The sequence below is a fragment of the Fundulus heteroclitus genome, chromosome 13, assembly GCF_011125445.2.
Source record: "Fundulus heteroclitus isolate FHET01 chromosome 13, MU-UCD_Fhet_4.1, whole genome shotgun sequence".
NCBI classification, from domain to species: Eukaryota; Metazoa; Chordata; class Actinopteri; order Cyprinodontiformes; family Fundulidae; genus Fundulus; species Fundulus heteroclitus.
In genome coordinates, this window is record NC_046373.1 from 8,335,615 (window position 1) to 8,356,238 (window position 20,624).

Sequence of the window (20,624 nt, forward strand, 5' to 3'; positions counted from 1 at the left end):
GGAGCAGACCAGACACATACACTCACTCACACACACACACACACACACACACGCACGCACGCCGTTTACCCTCCTTTTTCTCATGGATCAACATCATTTTCACACATATCTGCCAAAAAAAACACTCCTCCACAAGAATTTTACGTTAAAAAGACGCGATGACTTTTCTGTTTTTTTGTTGTTTTTTTTGTTTCCATTGCTTTGCACCCCTTTAAAGTTAGACAGCGAGCGAGAAGGAGCGGGGATGAGCTCGTCCGTGAGAGAGAAAACGCACAGGAGAAAACAAAATGATAGTAAAAGTTAGTGCCCTCCAATAGCTTTTCATTAGGACAGGAATTCTCACCCTTCTTCCGCTCTTTTCAAGCGCTCAGACGGGGCCCTTCAAAGCCTGAATGGTGCGACGGGCTGGACGGCCAGACAACAACAACTTTCAACTTGACCTTGGCCTCCAGCCGCGTCTCACCCCCCCTGCGTAAAACACAGCCAAGTCCAGGGCTCGCCTTCTGACTTTGCATGCCGTAAACACGTCGGAAGCCAAACGCCTAATATTCTATCAGAACAATAAATCATACTTTAAACTTCATTTGTGTTTCCTTTGTTTTACAGCAGGACAGCGAAATTTCAACCCTTCCGTCTTTTGCAGAAATGCTTGCAATGGAAATCCCTTAAAGTGAGTGCTTTTCTGAGACTACTCCCACGCAATATAACGCAAAAATAGGGCCCTACCAGCACTGCGTGTGGCACATATCTGTGCGGATAGCCACTCCACTGAGATATGCTCATTGCATGGAGATTGCGCCCGGTTTAAGAGAAGAACTGAGTGCAGAGGAATTGCTTTCATGAGAAGAACCTTGAATAATACCGACCTATGCTCACGTCAGCCTGCAATGAAAACAAAGAGAGGTCGGCGTACGTGCGTAAAAGCAATGCAAGTGGGTGTATGTGGCTGAATAAAAGCCTTAATTCTCAGCTCAAATCTCTATATTTCATTCTTATTTGAGTGTTGCACATGAGATAAATCGTTAAAAGCGGGAACATCTCCTCGTTTTGATCTCAAAAGTAGATGTAGCGCATGACAAGACACGAAAAGCTAAATTGCATGTGCGCCTTACTTGTTCAGTAGGGGGGAAAAAAGACTCAGTTAAATCTGCAGAGACAAAAGCAAAAAAAATCCCCTCGCAGCATCGCACCATCACCTTACTTCGCCGCATTATTCTCCATGTAATTATCTGCTGATGTTTATCGTCCTCTTTGCATAGCCCCGGTCACATGACGACGTCTCGACCAATAAGAGCCCGACCGCGGCGCTCCCGTGCGCGTCAGAACGGCTTTTACTCTCCGGGAGCCCCGCCGTCTCCTTTTTTCAGTCGCTGGGCTTTTTAAAAAAGAGTCAGAAGCTGCCGATGTTGGACGCAGTGCTATGACAACGTCACTGCTCCTCCGTCCGCGCTGGGTCGACCCGTCGGTGATGTTCCTCTATGACAACGGCGGCGGTTCCGACGACGCGAGCAAGAACATGGAGGGTTTCCCGGGTGGCAACTTCGCCGCGAATCAGTGCAGGAATCTGATGGCGCACCCAGCGTCCCTGGCACCCAGCGCTGCGGCGGCGTACTCCTCTGGGGACGCGTCCGCCTCGGCCGTGGGGGAGCCGGTGAAGCAGTGCAGCCCCTGCTCTGCGGCTCAGAATTCCACCAGCGCGTCCCTGCCGTACGGATACTTCGGCTACCCGTGCAGGATGTCTCATCACAGCGGCATTAAGTCATGCGGAGCGCAGCCACATTCTGCGTATGGAGAGAAATACATGGACACGGCCGCCTCGGGAGAGGAGTTCTCCTCTCGGGCTAAGGAGTTTGCTTTCTATCCAACCTACCCTTCTGGGCCATACCAACCCGTCCCGAGTTACCTTGACGTCCCCGTGGTGCCTGCGATCAGCGCAGCGTCAGAAGCCAGACACGAGTCCCTGCTGCCCATGGAGAGCTACCAGCCTTGGACTCTCGCCCCCAACGGCTGGAACGGCCAGGTTTACTGCGCCAAGGAGCAGCCTCAGCCCGGGCACATGTGGAAGTCCTCCCTGCCAGGTAGGCAGAGCTGCTCAGCACGTTTTTTGCGCAAACAAGGAGTAAATAGTGTGTGTGTGTGATGTTTGTAACAGCCTCATAGAGAAAGAGAAAGAGAAAGGGTATATCGTTTACCTTATTTTTTTATCACTGCATTGCAGTAAAACAGAGGTAAAATTAAAATCAAGCGTGTTCAAATATCAGTAAAAGGATTTAAAAAAAGAAAATAATAGAAAACGTTTCAGGGGCCGTTACTTTCACATTTTCATTTTGGATTTAACGTTTAATTCCCTGCAAATGTGTGCTTAAAATTAAAATAAGTGAAATGTTCTCCACTCGTTTTGTTTTTCTTGCGAAATTACCGTAATTTCGGGAGAAAAGCCCGATTTATTTATTTATTTTTTTACCACATGTGATCAAATCTGATATCGTTTCTCTCTTTTTTTTCCTCCTCCTATAATTTTTGTTAAACCCTCTCAATCAGACGCAGTGTCCCACGCGGCAGGAGATGTCGGCTCGTTCCGGCGGGGGAGAAAGAAGCGCGTGCCATACACCAAGGTGCAACTGAAGGAGCTCGAGCGAGAGTACGCCGCCAATAAATTCATCACGAAGGACAAACGGAGGCGGATATCGGCCCAGACCAACCTGTCCGAGCGGCAGGTCACGATATGGTTTCAGAACAGACGCGTCAAGGAGAAGAAGATTGTCAACAAACTGAAAACCATCAGCTAGTTGATTATTATATATTTTTTTTATTATTATTATTGCCATTAATAATAATATTATTATTATTGTGGACATAATCTGTTGGAGATGTGCAGGTCTGCGCGTGTTTGGACACCTGGATTTGGACAATGAGCTCCTTGCTGACTGAACATGATTCAAATTTGATGTAGGCAAATGATTTCCGGGAGCCTCTGGAACAAACTTTTCTGGGGCCTCTGAAGGCCGGACCCTCTTTTTCCTGCCCTGCCACTTGTTAAATATTAATTTGGAGCGAGAGAGCTTGGGACATTGTACAATATAGCGCCAGCATGTGTAGCTTTTTCATCTTATCCCTTTTTATTCTATTTTATTTTATTTTGGCATGCCTCTCTTCACAAAGGTGCGCGCCACTGAGCTACACCTTTCTCTTTTAACAAGGGCGATAATTAGACGAGTCACAGGAAATTCTGCCATTTTGGAGGGGATTTGGACCTTGGAAATGTTAAATATTAAACCAACCTGGCTTCCTTTTTAAAGCCCTTTTTCTAGTGTTTAGCTTGTATGAAGTCTATAGTCTTACCATATGGAACCGTACTTTCATTCATATGCAGTCCATGGTGCAATTCTTTATTGTAATACTTATAAATAATCGTCCAGGAGATGTGCTTGTACCAATCATAGCTCCTGCTATATGCGTGCGTGTCTTCATGTGGTTGTATATAAGTGTAAAAGTAAATTCCAGCATGATATCCGGGCTGTGTGTGTGTGTGTGTGTGTGTGTGTGTGTGTGTGTGTGTGTGTGTGTGTGTGTGTGTGTGTGTGTGTGTGTGTGTGTGTGTGTATGCGCGCGTGCGTATGTTTGGTGTTAAAGTCCGTCCCTGCAATAAAACATGGACTTGGTTGAATTTTATCCAATTTATGATGAATATGTGCTTCTTTTACGTTCATCCGGACACTCTTGCGTGTATATTTATTCTACACCCAACCACTTTACCTTTTGGAGAAATGTAAGCCTCGATGTTTGTTACGTTTTCGTTTAATAAAAGCGCGAATGTCAGGAGAAAGGTGCAGGAGCCATCGGTAGCTAGTATGCAAAGCCTTCTGTGGGCCTACAGGCAGGGACACTGCAGACAAATGTCTGTCCACAAAATGTCAACAGCTCTACAATAGTTATGGTCGCTTTCTGCCGCAGGGAACAGAGGAGAGGCCTGGGTCGAGGCTGCTCAGTGCTGTTTGGTGGTCTTATACCGCCATCTGGCGACTACTTTTCACACACCCATATTATACAGAAGCAGAATTTTGATTTCAAACTTTACTACTACTACTATTACTACTACTGCTAATAATAATAATAATAATAATAATAATAATAATAATTAATAATAATAATAATAATAATAATAATAATAGACGAGTCAGACAAAAATAGAAATGCTGCAATATATTTAGTTTTTCAATAATAAGTACTGCATAGCCAGAAGTAATCAGATATTATATATATATATATATATATATATATATATATGTATATATATATATATATACATATATATATATATATATATATATATATATATATATATATATATATATATATATATATATATTTTTTAGAAAAGCGTTTTGCATAAGAAAGCCAGGGCAGCAGGTGTAGACAGGAACACATACAACAATAGGATTACTTGGCCACATTAGGCATGCTCATCCAACTGTCCTTGAAAATGTTGAAGGAGAACACGGGCTTGATTTTCTGCAAATATTTTTACGTGTGAGGCACATAATGTTCTAATACTTTTCTCTCTTTTATATATATATATATATATATATATATATATATATATATATATATATATATATATATATATATATATATATATATATATATATATATATATATATATATACACACACATCACACACAGACACACACTCCCCGTGTGCATTTGTCTCGCACAGTCAAAAGTATTGGCTTCATACAATTAAAAAAAAAAAAAAGAGTAACGCAAATGTCGCTCCTGCATTCACTTGTGAGTGTGATATAAAAACCAGGAAAAGAATACCAGGTTCTGTACTGCTAAAAAAAGAGAAGAAAACCGATCTGACCGAACCGCGTGTACTGAGTTCAGTCACTGCCTCGCCGCGTCCTTCTGCTTTAAGTGTGTGAAGACGAGACACATGCCACGCAATTGATTATCGGTGCATTTCTCGTTTATGTTTATAAAGAAAAAAAACTGTTTTTTATATTTTCACTCAGGCTAACAACACCATAGGATTTCTGTTCAATAAACAATGAATGATTCAGGCCCTTCCTCCACTATTTTTCTTACTGTATCTTCTTGTATTAGGCTACATTAACAGTTAAGTTAAAGGTGGAAGTAGAATTCCCGTGTAAACAGTATTTTATCAATTAATTTTCCATTATGGAGAGAGTTGGCTGTTACTGATTGAAGAAAGACGTGTGTGTGTTCGCCAGGTGTGTGTGTGTTACTATATATATATATATATATATATATATATATATATATATATATATATATATATGTGAGAATATATTCATTAAATTAGAATATTATTGAATATCAAATTCCCTATGGGACACATAATATATAGTTTAATACAGACAGGTTTTAAAGCCTTTATACATTGTGTGTGTGTTTTTTGTTTGTTTGTTTTTTGTTTTTTTTTTGCCCCCCAACCTCTAGCCAATAAAAACAGCGTTTAAGATGAAAATGTTGCATCAGACCAATACAAAAGCAAAATTTTTCCTCCAGAAATACCGGCTAAATGAAAAGTATGTTTAAAGGTTAAAGGTTAACGGTTGTTTAATTAAAAATATTTTTTTATTTGACTACCACTGCACTTGGTATTATGCATATATCTAACTCCATACTACTGGATATGACTCTGTGTGCATAGATAGATAGATAGATAGATAGATAGATAGATAGATAGATAGATAGATAGATAGATAGATAGATAGATAGATAGATAGATAGATAGATAGATAGATAGATAGATAGATAGATAGATAGATAGATAGATAGATAGATAGATATTGTGATGTATTAAATACAACAAGCCTCTCTTTTGTACAACTGTAACCTTTGAATATGTCTTATTTAAATATAATAAAATACATTTGTTATGCAACACTTACCAATCATTTTCAGGACATTGCAGACTCTTCATATTACTAATCCTAATTTTTAATATTTCTAATTATAATAATAATATCACATTATTTTATTTTTTTTATTTTGATGCCTTCTGTTGGTTGTTTAAATGGTATTTGGAGAGGGAAAAATCTCGGTTTTGTTAATGATACTCTTTCAGGCTCTTTGTTGCTTTCTGTGAATTTTACTATCCAAAATGCTGTAGTCCTATGGCTAAACTCTCTGAAGTTTTTATTTTTATGAAACTTAAGTATAGAGCAGCAGATTATGTCATCCCATAAAAAATTGGCACTTAATACATAAATATTACCGGGTTAACGTGTCATACAAATCGCAAGAGAAAAGCCACCACACAATAACAAACAAAACAAAGACAGTCCCATAAACGTACTGCTGCTTTAGAGGACGGCTGAGGACGTGAGGCTGAAGTGACGTCCTCCTGCACCAAGCGCAGCGCAGCGGCGTTCCCACGTTGTGTGACGTGGCCTCGGTTGGGGCCGTAAACGTGCCAGATGACGCGTTCGGAGATAGGTTAAAAGAAGCAAGATGTGTGACCACACCGCGTTTCGCTGGGCTGCAAGGGGGGAAAAGGCGGAAGAGCGTAGAAGAAGCTCACTGGATGTGATTTTAGCAGAGACGCAGCTCATTGGCTGGGGGGAAGCGGAGCAGCGTTCTTATTGGATCAGGAGAACCAAAACAAACGCCTCCAGGATGTGACCGAACCCCCGGGCGCACCGCCTCGCTCTCTCTCTCTCGCCACGGATGAGCCATCTTTGATTGGAGAGACTGACGGGATCAGCGGGGTCTTTGGCGTCAGCTGTGTTCAAGAATTGAAGTTTGCTGCCACACCTAGGAAACGTTGGAAATTACACTTTCATTTACTGATTTAACTGTTACATATGTTATAACATATAACTGTTATATATATGTTACAACAATACTATTTAGCTGCGTTTTCCACGTAGCTTCAGATCCATCATCTTGTCAGTTTCTTTACTGTTAAATGAAGACAACTAAATTAATTGCTATATCATTGCCACGGGAACTTTACTAACAAGAAAACATGGTCAAAATAAAACTAAAAACAGAATGCCAAAAAAAGTCTTCTTTTAATCAAATAAAACGCGCTCGTGACTTAAAAACAAAATGCTGCCAAACACTAGGTAGCCACTTTCAAAACGACACAGGCTTGATTTATTGCGGGGGGGTAGAAGCTGCAGTATTGACTGATGGGATCAGTGCGCGCCGCAGTACGCGTCTCTCTCCCCCTGCCAGTCAGTCAGGCGTGGCCGCAGCTCGGCCAGCGGATCCCGGCGCTGCTCTTTACATTGACCTTCGCTGTCTCTGCGTGTAATGGAGGCGAGGCCCTCTTTAACCTTCAGTCACCAAGCATTTGTAGGCTCTGCTGAAGCCCGCAAAAGCGTGATCTCGGAGAGGATTCCCCCACCATCCTACCCACCCACCCACCCAAATGGAGCAGACAGAGATCAGCAGACATTAGCTGATCCAGGATCCGTGACAAGCGAACACATAGGAAGCACTTGACCGAGATGTGTGAAAGAAAGCCTCCTCTTTGTTCTCCTCAGCGCCCTGGCTTTCTCGTCCTGGTTATTATCAGGTCATTTGGGGGGGGGGGGGGGACTTTTATACCCTGTGTAATATTCTTTTAACGCACAGGACTTGAGAAAGAAAGGAGGGCACAAAAAAGCGAGCGTGGTGATTTCCCGTGACAGCTGAGGCGTTTTGTCGTCAGATAGACAGATCTGTTGAGCGTGATGAGGGGGGGAATCCCCCTCCATTTTGGGCTGGTTTTGGCTTAGAAACAAAGTGTGGTGTGGCTGTCCTGTCCGGTGGATCAACTGTCCCGCAGCGGCTAATGCTGCCACCACGTAAAGGTGCACGCTGCCTTGATTGGGTTGGTGCTTTTGACGTGTGTGACGCAAACAAGGACAGAGATTTGAAAAGACGATGGAAAGGACACATAGTTTGGTTGTTTTTTTGTGTATTCTTCTTACATAAATTCACTTTCAGCTAAACGAACGGTAGGAAAACCTCACAATTAAAAGTAAAACTGAACTGAAAACATTTTTTTTTTCCTTTCCTTTTTTGACGAGAGTCATGGGAGAACCAGAGGAGAAGCTGATTTCCGGACAGCTGAGCAATTGGAGGTCCAGGTGAGCTAACCATTTTTTTCCCCTCGTGGCCGCCTAATCCAGTCCCTGTAGGTATTATTTTCACACACAACAGACCCTCCTCTTCATTTATTCCTCCAGAATATGCTGAAAACTGCTCTTCAGCTCATAGATCCAAATTTAACCTTAAACGAGGTACTTAAAACTGGCTCAGGTCATTTGATCAACTTTATTAACTTTTAAACCACATTTGGACAAACATGTCCTCTTGTGGACGTTATTTCTCCCCTCCACTTTTCCAATTTTATTAACGATTTCTATTTATCTAAATTGAGGACCCGAGGGACGAAGTAGCCTATTGTTGCCATTATTAAATATTTCCATTTGAAGAAAAATGACCCGTTGGTGACTAGTATTTCTCAGGAATTGTCTTTATTTTAGCGTAATACTGTCATAGCAGTGACGGTTCAGAGGCCGGTTGTGCCGGTTTAAGAGGCGCGAAGTATTATTCTCCTGACACGGATTTCTTCAAATATGCCAGAATTTACCTAGAATTTGCGTTTCATGCATCGGGGGATTCATCTCTTTTTTTTTTTTTTTACTTTCATAAATTCAATTTCTCCATATTACCACAGATTACTTCCGTACAAGGAAGTCAGAGATTTTTACATTTTGAAGACATAAAACTTGGTGGTATTTTTAGATCATAATGTTGTTTGCCTTTATTTTGTGTTAATAAATAAAGGGGTTTTCGGGTTTCGGGTCTAGTTTAAAACAAAAGGAAAAAATATGCAATACATTTCAAGAATCTATTCAATGTTTTTTTTTTTATAAAACAGCAAGTTTTAATGCATATTTGTATACTAATTAAAAAACTAAAATAAGAAAAATACATGTTCCTCAACTTATTTCCTTTCGCTTTATTTTTCAGGATCTATGGCGACCAAAACTGAATGTATTTTTGAATGGAAATTAAAGTCCGAGTCTTCCGGATTTTCTTTAACGCTTCAAGTTATTAATAAAGAGAGGCAATTTATGACAGTATAGTGTCTTTTTCTTTCACGTCAGGTTCCATTTTTATGAAAAAAATACAGTTACAACAGTATAGCGGCTCAGTTAACACTCCTTTTTTTATTTATTCAATTTTTTTTTTTTAGATTTCCTCATGTAAATCCCAGTTCAAGTCCCCTTTTTGTCCCGGTGCCACTTCGCTCGTCCCCAGCAGCAGTGCGCTGTTCCCGTTGACCGTGGAGTTGATCCGTTCTTCCCCCCACTGTGTGGTCCGCCTTCGCCCCGCGCTTTCTTCCGCCGTCGTCGCAATCTCCCGTCAGCTCACATTGCTGTCACCTGTGGATAAATCAACAGTTGCTGCTGAACCTGGTCTCCAAATGCTGGGGCTCTGCAGTATATATGGGCATATATATATATCAAGGCTTGTTCATTCGGCCGCTCGGACTGTTTCACGTTTCAGTCTGGTGGTTTTTATAATCGCCCCGCAACGCGACGACGAACCGTGGCGAAGAACGAGCTCGCCGCCATTCAAGTTCAACAGCGTTTCAGAAATGTTTACACTTGAGATTGTATAGAATTATTGTTTTGTCGTAAACCAGTTAAGGGAGAAAAAAATGTGGTTTCTTATCATTGTAAGATTGTGGCATTCTTCTGTTAAATGAACTGTGACACTATGCTCCTTAAAGCTCTAATTGAGCACCGACCTAATATTTGTCCTGTGCGTCTGTGCTTGCGTTTGGGCCTCCTTGTTTGACACATTTCCCTTCAGATTTCCAGACACTCTGCTTTGAGTTTTAAATAAAAAAAGTTTGTTTTTTAGTCGCGGGTGTGGTGGCCTACTTTATAACCATGGACTAAAAAAAATAATACAAATAAGGGCTGTTGGTTAAAGTATTCAGGGCTCTTTATTTCCACCAAAGACCCACACTGCATGGGGTGTCTTTGCTGCTGACTGAGTGCGCCTTATTTAGCTTCATTTACAGCCTTTAAGGCCTACCTGACGCGGCGTTAAACTGTATACTTCCATATCCACCCCCTTCGACGCTCGATTGTTTACTTGTTTGTCTGCTGAGGTTTTATGGCGAAAGACCCTGCTCTCCTACGGACTAAACCAGTCCTAATAAATAGTTTCCTGTAATTTAAAGTTTTATTCCCGCGTAATTTAACCGTTCAATCCAAATACGATTAGATAAGTCAGTCAACCGTGCGGTTATTTCACTTCACGCATTAAACGCGTTGCCAAAAGTGCTCAAGGGGAGAATTTGCCTGAGTAAATAATAATCGTCTCTCACGGTTAGATATTGCCAAAACAAATCAAGCAGACTTTCGGTAAAATAAGACTGGACTACTATTCCCTTCTATTACTTAAACGAAATTACTGTGAGAAGGTCCTATAATAAGATTATGTCTTGTAGGTGTATTTGGTTTACTTAAATTAAAAAAAGCCATCCTGGTGAGGTCCACTCTTGCTGCGTGGACATGGTTACGCCGAAGGTGAAGTTCTACTCTCACACTTTCAAAGCGATCTTGTAACATAAAGCCTGAGTGGATGCAGGGGGCAATTAAACGGAACTCCATCCGGGGCATGCTGGGCCCTTTGCTCTCTCTTGTGAAAGACCCTCTTCCTCCCCCGAACTTGAAGTCGACCGTAGAAGTTTTGGCTTTGAGAGTTTTTTTTTTACGCACACAGCACCAGTCTGCAGGATGGCTGGAAAACGGAACCAGCACGCTACAGGATACACAAAACGAGTTTATTTTAAAAAAATAAAACACACATTTGTTGTAAAATGGACCTAATCTTTGCTTGTTTTTTTTTTTTTTTAAAGGGAAACACTTGTTTGATATGAACCACATTTTAAGCTTTTAAAATAACTCCTACCATAGTTGCGTGTAGAGAAAATGTTTCTATAATTCTTCAAGTTCCCCAGCTACTGACTTTGAGTCCACGTAGGTGGCGACTTCCCATCACGCCTGGCCAGTTTTGTGGTGTCTGTCTGGCTCTGGAGAGGGGGGAAAAAAGCCAAGTAGAATACTATAGCAGCAATAAAAACGAAGGTCTGTGCAGAGCTGGCTTTGAGGTTTTTTTCCCCCCGTTTTTTTTTTCTTTTCTGGGCATCCTGTCCTCAATTACAGCTTAAAAGCTCCAGCAGAACTCATAGAATTTGTCTGGATTGACCAAGGGAGGCGGGGCCGTGCGGTCGGAAAGACACTCAAGTCGTTTGTGTCAAATAAAGTGTATTTAATCAAATAAAGTCCCCTCTTTAAGCAGAACGCGCAATATCATGTGGTTTTTGCGTGCTTTTCATACACTCACAAGGGGCGTCTATGGGCTGTATTAACCAGTGTGGATATTTCAAGCTTGGGTTTCAGACGTGTCACTTGAATCCGTGTATGCGCGCCATCGGGCTGTGGGGGCCAGACCAGCCGCGGCGATCTTAATCCGAGCTCAGGTCTCTCATTCACAGCACATTAGAGTCAGGTTGCAACCTCTCTAAAACGAGCTCCATGGTCACCCCCCTCTCCCGAGCACAGACCGGCGGAACATGCTGTGTGGCCTGTTTACAAAATAAAACTGCGCAAATGCATCTCAGTCGTCTATACATTTATTTTATTTCTTCTTTTTTTTTGCGTGTGATACTAAATGCGTTTTCCTTTGAGATGTTTTGAGCGTGCGTTTCACCTTTCGCTCTACAAAATAAACCTGCAAGCCACAATCACGCAGGGCAGTGTTTCGCTTTGATTTTGGGTTGATGTTGATTTACGCAACATTTACGCAAAAAAAGGTTCGCACAAACAAACCCGCGTGAATGGAAATGGTTAGATATGAAATGTTTGGACAGGGGGGAAAATATTGTTGTGCTTCTGAGGACATGTAATGCCGAGCAACTCGCCGTTGATTGCTCATGCTGAGGTTTGTCCTTGTTTTTTTGTTTGTTTTTTCTCGTCTGTTTTCCTTAGCGCACCTATTCCTCTTGTTTTAAAGTGTTAATTTGTTGTTTCTGCACACCGAGCAGGACATTTAGAGAAGGGCAAGTGTCCGTAGGGCTCGTGAGGTTGCAGTTAAAGACCCGGTTTCCACGCTGAAAACTTTGACAGCCAAAGTTGCGTTGTCTGTGCTCGCCTTCAAGTTTTGCGTTTTGTGGATGTTAAAACTACTTCCACTCTTTGCTACGTAAAGGAAAAAAAAATCCTAAAAAACAAAAATCAGTTTGGTCTTGTGGCTAATGCAGAGATACAAACTCATTGCCCCCCCCCCCCCTCCGTTGAGACATTATCACAGCTACTTTGAACATGACCCTGATAACCAAACGTTGCGCTGTAAAAGTACCAGATGACGGTGACTAAGGCATCTCTGTGAAAGCAACCCTTTAGAAATGAGGTGTCTGTCCATGTGGATCAGTTGCAATGTTGTTTTCGTGGAGGGAACAGGTACTTTAGGAGGGAACATTTTCTTTTGAGGAGCTGGTTCCGTGGAAATAAACAAACTTTAAGACTTTAGCATAAGCACGTTTGCTCATATTGAAATGTGTGGAACGGTTTGCATTGATATCGGTTTAAATCTTCGTCTAACTAGTCACCAAGCAGTTCAAAATGCCCTTTTTTTCCCTCCTCAGTTGCGTGTTAAGTAATTCATTTTAATCCGGCATGGTTGTAAACCACCAATGTCAAGCTTCAGGACACACAGCAGTCATGTCTCTCACACTCCTACACACTCCTTCCCCTAGCAGAGCCTTTTACACACCCCTGTGGCTTGGACGCACGCACGCACCCCACGCACGCACGCACCCACGCACACATCCACCGGAGCCTGAAAATCTGTCAATTCCTGCCGCGTGGTCACGTGGCCTCCTCCTCAGTGGAGTGGATGGAGATGGCTCTCCACGTCAGCTTACGTCTCCCAATTTGCGCTTAGCGAACCTGCTTCAAAGAGGCGAGAGGCACGGCGCTTCAGAGCCATGTTCGGGGCGGATATAGAGGAATCGGAGCCCAGCGCAGAGTTGTAGACGCGGCCGAGCGACGATGATGGATTTTGACGAGCGGGTCCCCGTCGGATCGAACATGTACTTGCCCAGTTGCACTTACTACGTGTCGGCGGGGGCCGATTTCTCGGGTCTTCCCTCGTTTTTGTCCCAGACCCCTTCCACACGCCCAGTGACGTACTCCTACTCCTCTAACCTGCCGCAGGTCCAACCGGTCAGGGAAGTGACATTCAGGGACTACGCGGGCATCGAGGCGCCCGGCAAGTGGCCGCACCGGGGGAACTTGCCACAGTGCTACCCGAGCGCGGAGGACATGGTGCACCGGGAGTGCCTGTCGGCGCAGAGCGCCGTCGTGGGTGACGTCTTCGGCAAAAACAGCCCCTATCACCACCACCACCATCACCACCACCACTACGGCGGCGGAAGTGGAGGAGGAGGAGGCGGCGGCGGCGCGGGCGCTGGCTCCGCAGCCGCGGCCAGCTTCTACGGCAGCGTGGGAAGGAACGGCGTCCTCCCGCAAGCCTTCGACCAGTTCTACGAGACGGCGTACGGCAACGCGTCGGAGAGCTCGCCGTCGGCCAACGCCGCCTTCTCGGGGGACAAGGCGGCTGCGAGCAAGCAGCCGGAGCAGGCGCCGTCCTGCCGGGACTCCGAGGCGAAGGAGCCGCGAGATGAGACCAGCAGTCCGGAGCTATCTTCCGGCAACAACGAGGAGAAATCCAGCAGCGGCAGCAGCAGCAGTACGTATTTAAACCCAGCGCGCTGCTTATATGGGAGAAAGTTTGCAATCTTGCGCACTGCTGTTAAATTTTTTATATGCTGTTTTATAAGCATATAAGGGTTTATAGAGGGCCTGTAGAACCCCCCCAACCCCCCTCTTCCACCTCCACCTCCCCCAGCTTCCACCAAAAGTTTGTTATAAACTGCAGGATCACGTGTTTGGAATTGAAATTGGCCGTGAAAGACAGCAGGCCCGTCATATATGTCCCATTTTTTTTTCTGTGTGTGTCTGTTTGTTTTGGTGCGTTTGTCTCGACTCGCTGTATGAGGATCTTCACATGGAGCAGCAGCGGTTATTTCCATTTATGACGAGCGTGCAAGTTTTACGCTTTCTTTGCTTTAAAAGACCTCCTGCTTGTTGCGAGGGTGGCGCCGGGGCGCTTGAAGCTGTAACGCACATGATCTGAGATGTTAAGGCTATCATTCAGCTGTAGTTTTCCTCTTTGTGGCGCATTGTTGTGCCTTTTTAAAAAACACGTTTGCCTAAATGAGCTCGTTGTGTGTGTGCTCTAGATCAAATGAGATAGTGTTATCCCTTAAAACTGTCTGTTTTTCTCTATTATGGCTCAACATAAAATATATTAATGCGTTCTAAGCGAAACCCGCTTGTTTTTATTGCTTATATGCGTAAAAGCATATTAAAAAGTTCATATCAAGTGACTGTGTGTTCTTCTGTGCTTTCCAGGTGGACAGAGGACGCGCAAAAAAAGATGCCCCTATTCCAAATATCAAATCAGAGAACTTGAACGCGAATTTTTTTTCAGCGTGTACATAAACAAAGAGAAGCGGCTGCAACTGTCGCGGATGCTCAACCTCACGGACCGTCAAGTTAAGATCTGGTTTCAGAACCGCCGCATGAAGGAGAAGAAACTGAACAGGGACAGGCTACAGTACTACACGTCCAACCCTCTGCTTTAGTGGACCCAGCAAGCAGGAGAAGCACATTGCTCGGGTTCCCTCTCCTGTGGGACTACACAGGGTGCGTTCACGGACGCCACGACTCCCCCCCCTCAACGTTTACCACAGTGGCCGAGGACGGCTGCAATAACATTGCTAGATTGTGCGTTTCAAGTTCGAGGACACGCAATATGCGCCATTATGACGCAGCCATTAACGGGGCCGTGATTTTGCGCATCAGACTGATTTTTTTTTGAATGGAGAGAAAAAATATGGAAGCTGTTTTTGTCCCCCTTTGGTGCGCTCCAGGTCTGTATTCGCCAAAGGCCCGTGTTATTATGCCGCGTTTGTTCTTGACAAGGGCAAAAATAAAAAAGCAGCCATTAATGGGCTGCTTAAATGTATTTTGTAATCAAAAATGATATCTAATTTCATTTGTATTGTCTGTTTAAATCAGAAATGTGCTGGATTTAAAATCAAGGGGAATATCTTGAACTATACAGGGGGTCAGGTGGAGTCTATTGGTGTGACCAAACGAGTCCGTATCCGCAGAAGAATGTTGGTTTATCTGTTCATATGTGCTTATTTATTTTGTACGGCCGCTCGTTTTACTCTCCTTCTATGCCACGGCTGTCCGAGTCCCAGTCCACGCATACGGCTGGTGGGATTCCACCTCAAACCACCTTTTCTTATCTCTGACGGCCGCCCCCGGGGGAAAAAAAGGGGGGTTAACTATTTATATAATGCGTATCTTTTAAAAGTCTGAAGCCATGCCGTTGATCACATGCGGGCCAAAACCAGACAGATAAGCTTTGTCCGCTTGGATCCGTACGGAGTTGCCCTGAGGTGTTCTCGCAGGTGCAGCTTATTTCTCATCCCCCCCTCGATCTGTGGACGTCTATGCATCATTTTTATAGATTTCATCCTTGCTGATGTGAAAACCAAAAAAATACGCAAAAATATCTATTTTAACCCATAGGTCCCGTCCAAATTTCACCTAATAAAGGTCAGACTCAGTTAGCCAATTAGAACCACTTTTCAATCTTAGTTAGGGGCGTTAAGGTGTTTTTCATATTTCACTTCTCATCCTAAGCGCTGATTAAACTGAATGTGATGTGGTATTTTCTTGTTTATTGTATTACATTTTACTGGGATGTCCCGCAGCAACATATTAGACCTCATTATCGGTTTTAAATGCGCAAACACATTTGATTGCGCGTTCAAATCTTTAAAAATGCATCCCATCTTTCAACAAATACAGCTATTTATTCTTTATTTGGAACAGAAATTCAGGACATTTACCACTTCCAAATCTGGCCGGTACAAAGAAGTTGAATGTCATAATTGGTTGGTCCATTTCAATAATATCTGGACGGTTTTTGTTTTTTAATTTTAATTTTAATTTTTTTGTTTCAATGTCTAGTCAAGAAGTTGCTACTAGAAGAGATTCTGCTGCAGAAAAGTCAAACCCTAATTGTTCATGGCAAAACCTAGTTTTAAAATTCCTTGGTGTGCTCAAGACTGTAGAATATTTGTACCATTTACCAAATATGGTTGGATACGTTCAAGTTTTAATTTTGGACTGGGATGTAGAAATTTAGGTTATTTTTTTAGTTCAAGGTGTCCATCCAAATTTGACCTAAAGAGAGACAATGAATGTCAGAATTAGAACCACATTTAGACATTCATAAACGCCTAAAGATGTAGTGTTACCTTTTTATAACCACATTTTTTTTTTAGCTGTTTTTAGAATGCAGTTTTTTTTCCCTTTTATTTTAGTCAAACATTTATCTGCAGGAATTCCGGTACAAAAACGTCTTCACCTCATCACGTTGAAGCTTTACAATACATTTTTACATTAAAACGCTTTGTTCAGCTTTCTTGCAGCTTCATTCCACCATTCCCCAAATATGGCTTTAAATTTTTTTTTTTTACCAAAATGTCAAAATTAGATATTTGGCTCATCCCGTCCATGTCTTTTCCTAAACAAAGACAATGAACGTCAGGCTTAATGAACCTATTTGATCCAACCATGTTTCATCCAAACATCAGTAGATATATTAATTGCCCTTATTTTACGTTATGTAGACGGAACTTTCTCTTGAATTTTGTAAGAGAAGTATTTGAGCTGCTGCCTTTATTTTTATTTTCACACTTGTGACAAACATTTTTGAGTATGCAGCGTTAGTCAGTTGCTTTGGTTTGGCCAAATCACTGTTGTATTGTACTGTATTTCCAGATAAAAAAGACTTACTGACTGAATTGAATACACCCCCCCCCCAAAAAAAAACAACGTGATTTTTTTTTTGCCAATTCCTCCTGGTCTAGGCTGTTTACCTTTTTAAAAAAGTTTGACCTTGTCTCTTAAATATACTCCCAACACATTGATCAGACTAGGTGGCCTGTTTGAATCGCCTCATGTAGATACACACCGGTCTTTACATAGACGTTTTTTCACGGATTTTCTAGCGTTATTTAGACAGAGGGCTATACATTGTCGTTTCTTTGTCTGATTAAAAGATTTTTGCACGGGAGTGGGAGGCTGTGGATTTGGTCTGCTGTTGGTAACATGATTGTTTCCATGACTGCTGATCCTTGCGCTTTCAAAAAAAAAAAAAAAGAAAAAAAAGAAAAAAAAAAGAAAACAAAAGGAAAAGGGTTCATGCATTAAATCAAGTGCTTTGGTATGCCCAAATTGTGTATTATACTATATTTCCAAATAACAATAAAACCCAAAATAAACGTTTACTGAAAAACAACTTGACATCAGTTTAAATTCTTTGTTTGCTTTTCTCCTACATGCTTTTTTTTTTTTTTTTTTTTTTTTTGTACCCTGGCTCTTGTCTCGATGGATCACATGCCCGCATGTGAAACGCTGTAAGCACACAACATCAACATATCAACTGCGGAAGCAAAGTTGCAGCAAATGGGTGCCCGTGCTTGTAGTGATCAATCAGTGGCCATCACGTGTAAAATATCAGGAGTCTAAATTGCGAATTGGGAGCAGTCCAACCACACTAAGGGTACGCATACACCCTAAAGTGCAGACGAGCTCAAGCAAAAAAGATGACAGTTTGAAATATTTATGACGATTGTGCCAAAACAAAGTTTAGCTGTGGAGTTTTAAATAAAACCTTCCATTTAAAGGGATACAATTGCTTAGTCTAACCACTAAAAATGGCTTAAAGGACCAATTTTCAGAGAGCCGAGCTCCATTTGTGAGGGACTGAGTCGTTTAACTTGCTCTTATATTCATCACACCAAGTCATTACAGCTTGCACGGAGACTTGGCAGAGTTTTTACGCCGGATTCCCTTCCTGACGCATCCGGGATTCAAAGTTTGATTGGGACCAAGTGCGCTACACACCGAGAGGGGAGGGGGGGGGACGTCTCAGCTGCAAACGCTTTTTCTAGCGGATCAAGTTTACATCAGCTGGCCTTCTAATGGTCTATATCCGGATCCTTTCTTAGTTTTCGTGCGTGCTAGCTGTCATTTTGCTGACTGGCCCTGGAAACACTCGTCCAGCAGCAGCAGCAGCAGCAGCAGCAGCCTCCTCTGGTGAAGGGGTCGCCATATTTGCTGTTGTTATCACAGTGTTTATGGGAGCTGGCCGCAGCGCATTGGCGTTCATATATGACAGTCAAAAGGGCCATAAACGCTGGGGAGGGAGAGGCTGAAGTTTATGGTTGCCTCTCTCCGCCATAGTCCGGCCTTGCCATACCTCGCCTCGCCATGCGCATCCTTTACTGCGCGCTGGAATTCCGTCCCTAATTACGGGACATCCTCCCCCGTTGCCCGGGCAACGTGGCCATAAAAGCTGTCTGAGGGTCTGGAGCATTTGTACAATTGGAGTGCTGGTGCAATAAACCGTCTGAGACCCAAGGTTATTAACTGTGTTACCAAGCAAGGCGACAGCGACGACAAGCAGAGGACAGAATGGCAAGAGAACCTTTGCTGCATCGACTTCATTTTCAGGCTTTTTTCCCCCCTCTCAATGCTGCTCTCCTGAACCGAGAACTTGGCGCTCCTGCCACAAGGCGGCACTATTGGGACCAAAGTCATGGCATTGCAGTTTACGCTCAAAATGGAATGCAGGTAAGGTTTTTTTTTTTTTTCCCTTCTTCTTCCTCCCAGCAAAACAGATACTCTGCAGCGAATTTTGTTCCCATTTTTGTTGGGAACAGTTTTCGGTCAGGATTTCTTTCTTCTGCCAACTTCGCTAGAACAAAAAGTCTCTTTGGAGGCCTAATAAGGCGACGCGTTTGTGCCAAGACATCCATGCTCGCACGTGCTTTTCATTTTGCTGAGCTTGAGCGTTTTAATGGTTTAAGTGCAGGCGTGCCAACTTTTTCTTGGAGAGTTCTGCACCAAGTCCAAACGCTTTGCATTAGACTGACCCCCTTAAACTGATAAAGCTGTGGGGCGCAGTGGCCTTTTTCCTAACTGTGCACAATATGCGGATGCCTTGGCAGCTTCAATTAAAAATCGCATCCCTCGTCTGACAAATCTAATCACACCTATCCTGCGCTCTCAGGGGAGTTGATTTGCTGGCGATAAGGGCTGCCATCGCGTCTCCCTTTTCCTTCCTGTATGGCAGATACAAACTTTGGCTATATTCGATGTCAGTTCTGGACCGAGCCTCCCTCCCGCCAGCCCCACCACCCTTTGTCTGTCTCTCGTGAAAAATAAATGCTTCCGCTGGATGTAATAAAACGCCGCATTATTGTTCATAACTGCACTCAGGACGAACATGATCCGAGTCAAGCGGCCTCCTCGGCCACCATTATATGGGTCCGATCAAAGCCAGCGGTCGGAGTAAAGTGTTTTCAGGGAACTACGGCGCGGCAGCTGTGGAAATGAAGATTTAATAGCAACAATTAATAACTGTAACACAAAGATATCGATGGCTGCCCCTTCGCCTCCTCTTCCCGAGCCTCCAAAACGCTTCCCCGGCAACACGAAGCGTGCGCATTATTAATCGACGGTTTCAGTTTTCCTCCCCGGATCGTGTGTCCAAGAGGAAACTGGCCTCTGCGACGAGACACGGGAACGTTTTTTATTTCTTTATTTATTTTAAGAGTTAATTCGTGAATAAAACAGGTTGAACATTAAAGTGGTTTGTTGTTTTAAATTAGCACAATCAAAAGTATAGCTGACACGAAGTCTCATTTGCGCCAGGTGCAGACAAAAAATTGAAGCATGTCCACTGTCGACAATGTAAAAAAAAAAAACTGCAGTTATATTGCGCCAAATTGTATCGATACATATTTTTAAATACTCCTAAATGTATTAATTTCAGTACATTTCCTTTTCAAAAAAGCCAGAGGGCGGGTGACATGTAACCCAGAAGAAAACTATAAAAAAAAAAAAAAAAAGAATAAAACATTGTCCAGTCACACCACGTTGCGCAGTTGGAGTTTTCTTTTGTTTCTTTTTGCCCCGAAGTTGGACGAACAGGACGACTTGTGCACGTCAAAGCTTTTGACCTGCTTTAATATACCACAAAGGTACACATGCACACGTATAATGTTTAAGAAAAAAAAAATATTTTCTCCCCCTACTTCTATTTAAAATTGTGTGTATAGTAGAGAAAGAGACGGGCAATTAAGGAGGCATGGCGTGATTTCAAATTAAAACTATGGCCTTGGCGCAAAAGAGAACCGTTATTGTGTTTGCCTTTTAAAGAGATAAACTAATGATAACTTTAAAGTTATTTCTGCTTTTAAACGTAAAAACTAAAAACTGAAAAGGAAAGCCATTAAATCGATCTAAATTTTGAGAAATATGAGAATAAATGTGCAAAATAAATCACATGTTGGATATAAATATAAAGCCCATGTCTGAATTTCTTCTTTAAAACACATAGTATTGAAAGGCGAATTTGGTGC

At 42.7% G+C, this 20,624-nt stretch overlaps 2 protein-coding genes and 1 long non-coding RNA gene across 3 annotated transcripts; 2 read left to right on the plus strand and 1 right to left on the minus strand.

Moving 5' to 3' along the window:
• Nucleotides 1–1,326: 1,326 nt before the first annotated feature.
• Nucleotides 1,327–3,672, plus strand: hoxa13a (homeobox A13a). The gene is made up of 2 exons (XM_012874194.3): nucleotides 1,327–2,078; nucleotides 2,542–3,672. The coding sequence occupies exons 1-2, from the start codon at nucleotides 1,421–1,423 to the stop codon at nucleotides 2,787–2,789; spliced, it is 906 nt and encodes a 301-aa protein (XP_012729648.1). The 5' UTR covers nucleotides 1,327–1,420; the 3' UTR covers nucleotides 2,790–3,672.
• A 5,500-nt stretch (nucleotides 3,673–9,172) lies between these two features.
• LOC110369262 lies at nucleotides 9,173–13,272 on the minus strand. The gene is made up of 3 exons (XR_002428860.2): nucleotides 13,162–13,272; nucleotides 10,958–11,078; nucleotides 9,173–9,414 (listed from the first exon to the last, which is right to left on the minus strand). It is a non-coding gene; the product is annotated as an uncharacterized LOC110369262 (long non-coding RNA).
• On the plus strand, nucleotides 12,345–17,494 carry hoxa11a (homeobox A11a). The gene is made up of 2 exons (XM_012874198.3): nucleotides 12,345–13,798; nucleotides 14,524–17,494. Exons 1-2 carry the CDS (start codon nucleotides 13,099–13,101, stop codon nucleotides 14,754–14,756), a joined length of 933 nt encoding a protein of 310 aa, XP_012729652.2. The 5' UTR covers nucleotides 12,345–13,098; the 3' UTR covers nucleotides 14,757–17,494.
• Nucleotides 17,495–20,624: the final 3,130 nt, after the last annotated feature.

What these genes read in the sequence shown, in the direction of transcription:
- hoxa11a (XM_012874198.3), top strand. Translation starts at nt 13,099, where the DNA reads ATGATGGATTTTGACGAGCGGGTCCCCGTCGGATCGAACATGTACTTG. An exon ending in CAGCAGCGGCAGCAGCAGCA is followed by an intron (nt 13,799 to 14,523) that starts GTACGTATTTAA and finishes TGTGCTTTCCAG; the next exon opens with GTGGACAGAGGACGCGCAAA.
- hoxa13a (XM_012874194.3), top strand. Translation starts at nt 1,421, where the DNA reads ATGACAACGTCACTGCTCCTCCGTCCGCGCTGGGTCGACCCGTCGGTG. An exon ending in GTGGAAGTCCTCCCTGCCAG is followed by an intron (nt 2,079 to 2,541) that starts GTAGGCAGAGCT and finishes CCTCTCAATCAG; the next exon opens with ACGCAGTGTCCCACGCGGCA.